The 12,599-nt window shown below is 33.6% G+C and overlaps 2 protein-coding genes across 2 annotated transcripts; both read left to right on the top strand.

The window, feature by feature from the left end:
• Positions 1–1,165: 1,165 nt before the first annotated feature.
• Positions 1,166–2,874, top strand: LOC121261041 (G-type lectin S-receptor-like serine/threonine-protein kinase At1g34300). Its single transcript, XM_041163180.1, has 2 exons — positions 1,166–1,442; positions 1,559–2,874. The coding sequence occupies exons 1-2, from the start codon at positions 1,388–1,390 to the stop codon at positions 2,722–2,724; spliced, it is 1,221 nt and encodes a 406-aa protein (XP_041019114.1). The 5' UTR covers positions 1,166–1,387; the 3' UTR covers positions 2,725–2,874.
• Positions 2,875–5,955: 3,081 nt separating this feature from the next.
• Positions 5,956–11,609, top strand: LOC121261040 (serine carboxypeptidase-like 13). Its single transcript, XM_041163177.1, has 14 exons — positions 5,956–6,293; positions 6,419–6,564; positions 7,648–7,724; positions 7,843–7,965; positions 8,066–8,168; positions 9,244–9,281; positions 9,442–9,543; positions 9,673–9,759; positions 9,865–10,017; positions 10,215–10,286; positions 10,411–10,529; positions 10,882–10,995; positions 11,249–11,303; positions 11,403–11,609. Exons 1-14 carry the CDS (start codon positions 6,103–6,105, stop codon positions 11,484–11,486), a joined length of 1,464 nt encoding a protein of 487 aa, XP_041019111.1. The 5' UTR covers positions 5,956–6,102; the 3' UTR covers positions 11,487–11,609.
• The last annotated feature ends 990 nt before the right edge of the window (positions 11,610–12,599 follow it).

Raw genomic sequence — 12,599 nt, 5'->3', positions numbered from 1 at the left:
TGGTTATAAGATTATTCAGTTGAGATAAGATAAAATATTTTTTTAAAGTTGAATAAATATTATTAGAATATAATTTTTTAATATAATTTTTATTTTTAAATTTAAAAAAGTTAAATTATTTATAATATTTTGTGTAAGAGTTTGAAAAAATTGTAACGATGAGATTATATGAGATAATTTTGTATATCCAAATCGGGCCAATTATATTTGGCAAGTGAGAATATCTCAAGATTCTCATTATTATTCTTTACTTTATTATTATTTTTTACTTATTTTTTTACTATTTATTACCTTTCACATATTTTTTATTACTATTTAATATTTTATTATTATTTTATTATTATTATTCACAAACATTCTCAACTAACTCAAATATTCTCACCGCTAAACCAAGCCAATAGTCTCCCACTCATAAATGATAGTGTCCTACTCATTACTGATAAAACGCTCTGCGACTTTCGATAGTGACGGGAGTTAAGGCCGTGCATCGGTGCAAACACGATCATAAATGTCATGCAGATATCGGCTTCAAAGTTCAAACAGTACCGCAGAACTTGGAAAGCATGTCAAGCCCACGAGTAGTTAAACGAAGGCTTCAAAATTTTGGGATCGGGTCAATAAATCAGAGTGATTCAATAAATTAAATAGGGCGACTCATGACTATATTGAATTAATTATTTTTATTATTAATAAAAAGTTTTAAAAATTATATATAATACAATTTAAGTATTTAATATCATGTATAAAAGAGTTTAAAATATAATTTTATTGATTAATTTTAATAAAAATGTTATATGAATAATAAACATGTAATTTGTATATTTAAGCTTAATTGTCGATATTTTTTTGCCTCGTATATGAAGAAGATAAAAGATCATTTATATTAAGTTATAAGCATATGATAAATGTAGTATTTTATACACAATTATAAATTCATCTTTTAATTTTTTTTATTTAACTAAAGAAAATAAAAATAAATTAACTACATATTTTATGAATCTACCACTTGCTTTGACTGATAGAAGACATATTTTGGACGCTTCTTCAGGTCGTTGAGTAGAATGGCCAGGAAAATAGAGACAATAGTACTGGTGCGTTTCAACGACGGTAAGCAAACCCCACACGGTTTCAAGTATACTCATAATTAATATACAATGGAAAAGCATAAATTATTGCGCAAGGGAACATTGGTCAATTCGTGATATCATCACAGGGGCTCTGCGTTTCAAGGTTCAATAGAAATCAAGGTATGATCTTCACTCTTCTGTTCCAAACTTCATGTTGTACATATTAGCTATTCAAAAAATTCCCTTATCAAATTTGAACTCTTTGCGTGCCATAGAGTTTACAGTAGGGCTTTAAGAGTCTGCATTCCACTTCCATATTAATGTCTAGTACAGATGAGCAAACGGTACCAGCTGCTGCTATTGTTGCGGGCTTGGGTAAGATTCTAAAAACCTTCCTTTTCTTTTCCAGCTATGTTGTTTCATTCGAGTTATTCATTGCTAAACAGTTCTGAACAGCAGGGTGATTCTTATTAAATTGAAACATTTTGCAGTTGTCGTCATGGTAAAGATTGCTATTGTGTTCGCGGTATGCCATAAATTAAGAGCTCGAACAGGTAGCGGCACTGTTAGTTCAGACACAAGATTTATGACGCTCACCATGGATAAATTTCTCAATGATATGGAAAGAGAGAAGCCAATCAGATTTACCTCTCAGCAGCTCAGGATTGCAACAGACAACTTCACTAATTTGCTGGGTTCAGGAGGATTTGGATCGGTTTATAAGGGGATATTTAGTAATGGGACCCTAGTGGCAGTGAAAGTTCTATATGGGAACTCTGATAAGAGAATAGATGAACAATTCATGGCAGAAGTGAGTACAATTGGAAGAGTTCATCACTTGAATCTGGTTCGTCTTTTTGGTTTCTGTTTTGAGAAGCACTTGAGAGCACTTGTTTATGAGTACATGGGGAATGGTTCGCTCGACATGTACTTATTCCATGAAAACAAGAAATTAGGATTTGAAAATCTTCATGAGATTGCCGTTGGCACAGCCAGAGGGATTGCTTACTTGCATGAAGAATGTCAACAACGAATAATCCATTATGATATAAAACCAGGAAATATTCTCTTGGATGCAACGTTCCTTCCTAAAGTAGCTGATTTCGGATTGGCCAAGCTCTGTAACAGGGAAAATACTCACGTCACTATGACAGGAGGAAGGGGGACTCCTGGTTATGCTGCACCCGAAATGTGGATGCCATATCCAATTACCCACAAGTGTGACATTTACAGCTTTGGAATGCTATTATTTGAAATATTAGGTAGAAGAAGGAACCTTGACACGCGTCTTACAGAGAGCCAAGAATGGTTCCCAATGTGGGTTTGGAAAAACTTTGAACGTGGAGAACTGGGAGAGTTGACCATAGTGTGTGGAATAGAGGCGAAATACAGAGAGACAGCAGAGAGAATGGTTAAGGTAGCCCTCTTGTGTGTTCAGTATAGGCCAGATTCGAGGCCTTTGATGAGTGACGTGGTGAAGATGCTGGAAGGAGCAGTAGAAATCCCAACACCTTTGAACCCATTCCAGCACATGTTGGTTGTTGCTCCTTGCCTTATTGCACCTTCCCATCCATTACAGACTGGTAGCTCTCTTGATTCAGAACTAGGTGCCACTCCCCTGATGAGGAAATATGAGATTGAAATTGCCTCTATATAGGTGGGCCGAACAGAATCTCTCTCTCTCTCTCTCTCTCTCTCTCTCTCTCATCAGTGTTCTATTTTTCACTTATGAAGCTGATTCAAGGATCCCTTTTCATTTGTTCATACATTAAGGCAGAAGATGCTACTGGAATACTTTTTTCCTTGTTATTTCCTTTGGTTGCTACACGCCTATAGGAGGACGAACGACGGAAGTGAAGGGTTACGGCGCTTAAGGTTCAGAATGTGGGTGTCCAGGAATGAGGAACACGTGAAGAAGACCCTAGAAGCCAAGTGTGCAGAACGGGCTGAATGGGCCAGGAGATAACCACGGAGCCGGCTAATGAACGAATGCGATGGGCAGCTGCTTATGTTTCATTTCAGTATTTTTCTTTATGGGCCATAGGCCTTAACTATAAGGGTAGTTAAGTAATTTCTTATATTTGCTTTATAATTCTTGTAAGCAGACGGTTATGTTTTTTATCTAGAATTTTCCTGTATTGTTGGACTGTTTGGAGGAGCTCTCCAAGAGTATGTTTCACTATCAACTCCAATGCAATATTACAGTTTTATCCCTTACATTTCCCAGATTTTCCATCCATTTTCACTACTCACATATCTGTGATTCTGTAGTGTAACATTGGCACACCCCGCCCCAATTTGGTGGGTTTTGTTTGTTGTTTCCATCCATTTTCATAGTTGTTTTAATTACAAACAACTATCAGATCTCTACTCTGATATCATATAAAATTATTATTAGTCTCAAAAGTTAAAACTGATAAGAAGATATATATTTTATTATTTATTTTATATCTTAAAGTGATCTAAATTCACGTTATAATCTTGATTGAGCTGATCTCCGAGGGAAATTTCCAACCAAAAACATTAAACAAATATACTCAAGAGCCAAGACGCGCTTTATTGACGGATCTAGCTCTTCAAGAGAAGCTTATTTCAAGAAAAACTCTACGTGTTGACTTTCGATATCGACGGGAGTTAAGGCCGTGCAAAGTTGCAAACAAGATCATAGATGTCGTGAAGATATCGGCTTCAAACAGTAGCTTGGGACTTGGAAAACAAGGTCAAGCCCACTAGTAGTTAGACGAAGGCTTCAAAAATGGGAATCAGGTAAGGATCAGATAAATATATCGATTCAATAAATTAAATTCGCCGATTCATGACTATATTGTATTAGTTGTTTTTATTGTTAATAAAAAGTTTTAAAAATCCCATATAATACAATTCAAATATTTAAATATCATGTATAAATGAGTTTAAAATATAAATTTCTTGATTAAGTTTAATAAAATATGATATTAATCTAAATAGTTTTAATAAACATGTAATTTGTATATTTAAACTTAGTTGTCGATTTTTTTTTGCCTCGTATGTGAAGAAGATAAAAGACCATTTATATTAAGTTATAAGCATATCAATACCGAGCATATCGCTTACGTATTCTATAACTGCATATAGCATTACTAAAAAAAATACCAAGCTGTCCAAAATATTTGTTCAAACCCACCAAAAAATAGGCTGGATGATCGAACTAATTGTCAATCTACCATTCTTTGAACAGAACAGGCCTTGACTCATATTAAGGGCTAGCTCGACCTATGGAGCGTAAACATGATATTGATTTATAGCTAGCGAAGAGGAATTCGAATATCTAGCTATAACAAGCTGCTAGCCCAATATTATTATTAAATAACAGATTGATATGTCTGCCTGCCACCTGAAAATTCCAAAGTTAATTCAATAACTTTGTTTTGAAAGAATTAATTGAATAATTTTTATTTGTCTTTTGGCTTAAGAGATTTTGCTAGTTTGGAAGAGTTGGTAAAAAAGTACGTAGTTTGTAACGCAAACGCTGTCGTTTGTTTCCTTCTCGCCGTGGTTTGATTGAAAGGTCGGTACGTAACACCAAAATACTAAAATGTAATGTAATAATATTGATAACAAGTTTGATGATCAGACATTTTTACGCCTTGCTTTGGAACACGCGTTGACATACCGTTGCCTTGTCCCTCTCTTCCCTACTTTTCTTCCGATAACAAGTTTGATGGTCAGACATTTTTTACGCCTTGCTTTGGAACACGCGTTGACATACCGTTGCCTTGTCCCTCTCTTCCCTACTTTTCTTCCAATTTTTTGGACCACGTTTGTCTTATGATTATAATATGATGGCGGCGAATAAAAAAGTTCCTCCACTAAACAAATGTTCGGTGAGACTGACTATTTTTTTTTTTTAAAGTATTGTTATTACATGTAATTAGACTTTTACTTATAATTTTATTTATAAGATTTATTTTGTTAATTTTTTTTTTAAATTTAAATTTTATAATTTTCAACGTATCAATAACTGTCATATGAAGAAATAAATTTTTTGTAAGTTTTTCTTAACTATATTTACTATTTTTCTTTTTCTTTTTTATATCTAGATTTCAATCAGTATGGTCGTAGGATTCACTGACTAACAAAAATAAAATAAATTGTGCACTTATTAATAATATTTCTTTAGCTCAATATACTTTTCCAAATAAGAGAATAATTAAATAACGAAAACTAATTAAATAAAATGAGTGATTGGCCTGTTGCTTGTAAACTATATGTGCACAAACTCTCAGCTCCCCTCCAATGATGCGATTTGATTAAGTTCTCCTTCTGTCTAAACTCATTATTACAATTTTTTTAAATTTCAACATAAAATATAATAAATAATATAATTTTTTTAAATTTTAAAATAATAATAATAATAATAAATAATATTCTAACAATATTTTATCATCTCAACTCAACTCAAGTCAACTCAATTCAACATCTAAACGCAACCTTATAACTGTGGCGGAGTGATCTAATGCACAATTCTTGTGAAAATAACATCATCCTCGTTTTTGTCTTCCAAAGTATAGTATTATCGGCGTTGATCAGATGTAAAGGAAGCATCAAGAAAACAATTTTAAGAAAAAGTATGCTTGGGTTCTTTTATTTGTAAGTTGATGGGAAGGGCATATATATATTGATCTACATGATGTTTTGCTTTATCGTAAGAGATCATTTGCAAGAAATTTAATTTTTATAATGGGAGAAATAATTTTTTATAAGGAGAAATATGTTTCTAGGCTTAGTGCATTTTTCACGTGGCCTGCACCTAATCATAGTAATTATTTTGGGTAATCATTTTTCACGAGGCTTGATTTTGTGTTCTCTCTTCCGAGCAAGAGTTTGATATATTCCGATAGGTATGTATCTAACTTTCTCCCGAGATGGACTGGAGGGTCCTTACTCCCTAGTTCAAATATAGCTGGCCTTCCAACTATTGATGCAGGCATACACAAGCACTTGGTACATCATTGAAAGGTGACTTCTGGTGCATTTGGTGTATAAGTTTCGAGTCATGGCCACGGGAAAGGCAGCAGCAAATCCCCGCAGTAGTCCAAGGAATTTGCTCCTGTGCAATGGCCTTTTCAGCTCAATGTGTTTGCAGGTTCTTGTTCTTTTGGTTTTGTCGGGCATTGCTGCCTCGCAGAACATTGTCACCAAGCTTCCTGGTTATGATGGCGATCTTCCCTTCACACTTGAAACTGGGTAAGATAAGATTTCTCTTCATTTAATAATAATAATAATAAAAAATCCTGCTTTTCGTTTCTATATTAACGCATACCCGATTGATGTTGCATTTTTCTAATGCTTAATTTTAATTTGGGTGTCAGGTACGTGGGTGTAGGTGATTCAAACAAGTCGCAACTGTTTTACTATTTCGTAGAATCTCAGAGGTCCCCTTCAGAAGACCCCCTTATGCTTTGGCTCACCGGAGGTCCTGGTTGCTCTGTTCTCTCTGCCTTCTTTTATGAAAGCGGTACGTTGTCCTTCCCATCCCTGCCCTCTGTCTCCATTGGCACGGAAATTCTGTTTTTTTTTTTTTTTTTTTCCTTTAGTGCGAGTTCGTCAGGCTCATGCAGTAGTTCAACGCATGGACGACGCTGGAAGGCTCCAGCAGCAAGCTGCTGCGGGCCTCTCTCTTTAGAAAAATTAATGTCAACTGAGGTCGAGAACGGTACACCCAGACCGTTGAAACTTGAAAGGCTGTAGGCGTAAAAGAGTAGTTGGAGGGAGGAAAATTAGATGTCAGCTAACGTTAAAACCCAGAGCCGCTGTTACCAGAAGGGCAGTGATAGGCTAACTACCCTTTCAGGTTCCAGTGGCGTCAAAGTTATGAGAAATGATAAAACAATTACTGCTTTACAATTTTTCTACAATTTTTTAATAAAATAATATTTTTTAAAATTTTAAACGCATCAAAAAAAAAAATTTTAATATTATTTTATTAATAATATGTAAATAAAGCGTAGTGGGATTGTAGGCTATCATTGCTCCAAAGTTATTTGTAAAAAATTTCATATTTATTATTTTATACTTTAGATAATATTAAATTAGTAATAAAGGATTTGTGGTTACTTGAAAATCTTAAATTAACACAATTTAAAATAAATATTTTTCTTTAAAACAAATATATATATCCTTGTAAAGTAATATCGTAAACTGCACTCATATCTTACTTTTATATAATTATATAAATATAACATTTTTCTATCCTTTAACATATTTTTGCCGTTGGAAGATGTTGAGTCAAATGTTAATTATTTAATTTATATTTTAATATTTTCGTTCACGTGTGCATCATTATTCATATTCGAAATATATAATATGATATTACGTTAGAATTACAATTTATGTAAAAAAGTAGATGGAAACTTACAAATTAATTTGATTATATAATCAATATTGAGAATTAAAAGGATATGGTATTTTCAAATGCTCCCAATAGAAGCTAGAAGGCAACCTTTGCATACAAAAGGCCCAAAAAAGCCAGATTGACATGAGTACAAACATGGTTTTATGTAAATTGAGCTTTTGATCATGTTTTTAACAAAACTTGCAGGTCCATTAGCTTTCACTTATGCGGATTACAACGGGAGCATGCCGTCATTCCATTTAAACCCATACACGTGGACACAGGTGAGAAATCTCAAACCATGACCAAGTTCTAGCTTGAGATCAAATACTATTAATATATATTGCTTAATTTTCAACTTTTTCGCTAACCTGTTATGGCGGAAACGATTGATTTTTGCAGGGCCTCAACATAATATATGTAGACGCACCAGTGGGTACTGGATTTTCTTACTCAACGACCCAAGAAGGTTATTATATAGATGACCTTGAATCCGCATCACAACTTTATCAGTTTCTTAGAAAGGTACGAGGTGTGGGAATTTTCAGCACAAGAAGCGTGAAAATCACTAGCTCATTAATATTTTGTATACGATCGAGGAATTTGATTAATGATGATGTTGCAGTGGTTGATACAACACCCTCAATATTTGGAGAATATACTCTACATTGGTGGCGATTCATACTCAGGCATACCTCTTCCTATTATAGTTCAAGAGATATATGACGGTACGTACGTTATCTTTTATTCTTAATTTATGTACTATTACCTCGTAATAAAGTCTCTCTCTCTAAAGGTGGTGCGAGAAATTCATCTTTAGGGACCAAATTAATAACATAATTATCATATATTTTCATTCATTTTCTCGTGGAGTAGTGCTATGTTAGAAATGAAACAAGAACTTGAAATGAACTTTCAATATAGAGAAAAACTGATTCTTATTTCATTGAGTTAAAATGATACAATGTTATGCTACATATATATATATATATACACACACATTGCAGAAGAAAAGAATGAAAGGATCAAAAGAAAGTCTTAAAGTTGACTTTTTATTTTCTACTGTTTTACAAGAAATCTACTGCAATTTGTTCTTTTGATATTGTTTTTCATCACTGTACTGCTTTTGTGTGCAATCAGTGCAGCCTTTAAGGTTGATTTGTCGTGTCATGCTTTCCTTTTGTTGTTTTGCTTTTCTCTCCCAGTGCTTTATGCTTTTCATCTGCTGCATTGTGCTTTTCATCAACTTGCTTGTTGCATGGTGTTGTCTACATGTTGTGGTGTACTTGTGCAGTTTCTTCATGCTTCTTTTCCTTCCATTCATTCTCTGTTTCGTGAGATGCTATTTGATAGCCTTTGCAATATCACACATCATCCACATATACGTATTTTAATAAGGGTCATGCTACAACTCCCGTTGGAGGCTCCCGCTGGGCTTAGCATGTACTTTTTTATGTGTATTTTTTTAATTTATTTTTTATTTTTACACTTTTAAATATTTTTAAGAAATAAAATAAATTTAAAATATGATTTTCCTTAATCAGAAAGTAAAAAAATCATTAAAAAATACTTTCTTAATCACGAAGTAGAATAAAAATTCTATTTCGTGATTGAGGAAGTATTTTTTAATAATATTATAATTTTTATTTTATTATTTTTTAATATTTAAAATTATTAAAAGTATCTATATATAAAAAAAAAAAACTAAAAAAAACACATATAAAAAAACACTAGAGCCCAGCGGGAGCCCCAGCGGGGCATCTAGCAATTTCCTTTTAATAAAGTGAATGGTTTTGCATGCAGGTAACATGAATGGAACGGAGCCGACTCTGAATCTGAGGGTAAAATAGTTCCTCATTCCTTGTTCTATTCAAATAAGTTTTGACTGATTCTGTCAAAGATTTTTTTTTCCCAAAATACTGATAAACCTATACATGATGTTCATCCAAAGGAAAATGCCATTCAGTAATCTAAACATGATGCTCATTCAACTGTTGTCAGGGATACGTGCTTGGGAACCCAAAGACAGATTCATTTATCGATGACAATTCAAGAATCCCATTTTCCCATAGGCTCACACTCATATCAGATGTACTCTATAAGGCATGTCATCTCCTCCTCATCTTGTTGCATTTTTTCTCTCTTGCATTTCACCTCACATTACCATCTAAATCTTCTTTCAGTTCGTTTTTTATATCACGAATTAAAATGTTCTGTTCTGTAATTTTGTAGTCTGCTAAAGAAAGCTGCAATGGTGATTTTGTGAATGTAAATGATAGCAACGTAGCATGCGTGTCAGATATTCAAGCCATCGATGAGGTCATTGTCTCTGCCAATGCCATCTCTTGATATGCTTAGATATGTACTCTTACCACTATTAAGTACTCTAAGCATCTACGCCATTCTGAACCTTTTATGTCACAGTTGCTTCTTCAAATCAACACCATGCAAGTTTTGGAGCCCAATTGTCAAGTTGCATCTCCAAAATCAAGTAAAGATTACCTAAGCAGGAGATATATCGAGGAGAACCTTGACGAAAGTCTCCTTTCTGCAACATCCCCTGCATATTGGTGTCGGGTAAACACCTCTCTCTCTCTCTCTCTCTCTCTCTCTCTCATGTGTCCATGGTTCTCTTATATTATCTCAAATTCAGCAGGTCCAATTTCAATTTAAAAAAAAAAAAAAAAAAAACCGATGCAAGACGAACAAAGGGCCATTAGGCCATAATATTCATACAAAAAAGTGATAACTAAGAGATGTGCTTTTCCTTTCAGGATTACAATTATGTGTTGTCTGCGGTATGGGCCAATAATAAGAGCGTGCGAGAAGCCCTTAACATTCGAAACGTATGTATTGCTCTACCAATAATTACAAAATGATAGAGATCTTACTCTGCTACTAACTCTCAATTTTACCCAAAAAAGATTGAAACAAGTTGAAGTGATCGACGAAATTAATGATTCTAAACAGGGGACAACTGGTGTTTGGAAGAGGTGCAATAGCAGCTTAGCTTACACAAAGACTGTTACTAGTTCTGTTGATTATCATCGGAATCTCAGTAACACAAACCTTCGAGCTCTTATATACAGGTGGTTTCTTGAAACTCCCTTTAGTTTAGAATAATCCTTTGTTTTCTTTCCATTCAAATCTGTTGTCTTATTTAACTTTGGGTTATTTAGAAACATGCACTAAATTCAGCAGTCCGAAAATTATACCGGCATGCCTAGCCTGTTCGGTTTTAAAACCAGAAGAGAATCATCAGAACACATGGATGGAACTCACGTTCAAAACCTCATAGAGCAGCAGTGCAGATTACCTGTTTCTAGTATTTTGAGAACAGGGGACTTTTTGTCCAATAGTTGCCGTTATACATCATAGATCAAAATTAATCTTGTAGTTTGAGAAGTTGTTTATTAATTCAGTGTGTAATTTTTGCTACAGCGGTGATCATGACCTGTCTGTTACACACATTGGTACGCAAAATTGGATCCGTTATCTGAATTTGACTATATCGGAAGTTTGGCGAGCGTGGTATGTGGATGGCCAAGTTGCTGGGTAGGTTTACCTCTATTAATTTCGTGTAATTCCTTCCTTTTTTTTTTCTTTATAACTCTTCGATATAAACTTTGTTGTCTTTATCATCCAGACTGATCTTACACATTTTAAGTGATTTCATAAATTAATTATTTAAATAAATAAAAATCACTTAAAATATATTACATCATCGGATATAACTAAGAATAATAAAATCGAGATGAAGAATAGTTTCATCATTCGTTCACTGATATGTTCTGCACGTTTTCTGCAGATACACGGAAAAATTTTTGAATGATGACTATAATTTGATATATGCGACGGTGAAGGTAAGAAATTAGACTGTTTCATTTATTATCTTCTCGAGTTAAGTTTGCAATTAGAAGAGAAGAAAGGATTATTACTCATGGACTGCTTTTCTTTCCCAGGGTGCTGGACACGTAGCTCCAGAATACAAGGCTAAGGAGTGCTATGCCATGCTCGATAGGTGGCTCGCGTATTACCCTCTCTAATCAAAGGCTTGAGTTCACGCAATTTGACTGTTGTTATAGGAACGCTATTATAGCATTTATTGGATTATGCAAATGCAAATTCATAATTTTCATAATATGATATGATTTTGTATTTGACTATTCTACTTAAAACTTATTCCCATATTGGATTATCTATCTATTAGCTAAAATAATAATAAAATATTATTAATTTAATAATATTTTTTTTTCTATTTTATTTTTGTCATATTTTACAATCCTACCAATCATATATTAATTAATACTCAAATTATAATTAACATATGATTGGTAGAGAAACTAAAAAAATCTTAACAAAACAATTATTCTCCACTGCAGACAATAAAATTACAACACTTAATTGCACCAATAAGTAAAACACAACATCATTTCACAATTAAAATACAGCCAAACAATTTCACAATAGCAACAATAGGTGATTAAAACACTTGGATGCTTCAGTGTTACAATTCCACAATTCACAGTAGTGTTAAAATCTGGAAGGATCATGTTGCCTGTGTTCATATGAAGGAAGAATCTCTTGGGGTTGAGCCTCATCAAGTGGTTCCTAATCAGGAATCTCTGTCCCACTTGAGATCTTTGCATCAAACTCACTTTAAATTATTGATTCAATTCAATATTGAGCAATTTAAATTTTTTTATAGATTAGGAAAGTGCAATCAAATATGAGATAAAGACCATATTGTATTTTGCGTGGCCTCTGAAATCATGTCGTTAAACCAAGTACCAAAGTCGTAAAACTAGAGAAATCAATGCTAAGCTCATCCAAACTTTCATGGATCCTCACCTTCTGCTGTTGTGACAAGCTCTCGAGAGAGCCATTCTTTCCACAAGTTTAATAACTCTATCCTAAAAATAGAAGAACGACTAGAATACCAAAATTTAGATTGGTTTATTTTTCACAAATACAATATGACCTTCAAAGAGAGCCATGCTTTCAACAAGCTTAATTAGAATCAATATGACATCAATCCACATAATAGTCACCCTCTTTGTAGCTCATATGCAACGAATTATACTAGAACAAGTGAACATAAAAATCTAGATCATTTAAAATTTTACAGAGTTCATGACTGAATATTTTTGTTTTTCAAA

Source organism: Juglans microcarpa x Juglans regia, chromosome 4D, assembly GCF_004785595.1.
Source record: "Juglans microcarpa x Juglans regia isolate MS1-56 chromosome 4D, Jm3101_v1.0, whole genome shotgun sequence".
NCBI classification, from domain to species: domain Eukaryota; kingdom Viridiplantae; phylum Streptophyta; class Magnoliopsida; order Fagales; family Juglandaceae; genus Juglans; species Juglans microcarpa x Juglans regia.
This window is presented reverse-complemented; position numbering and strand designations above follow the sequence as displayed.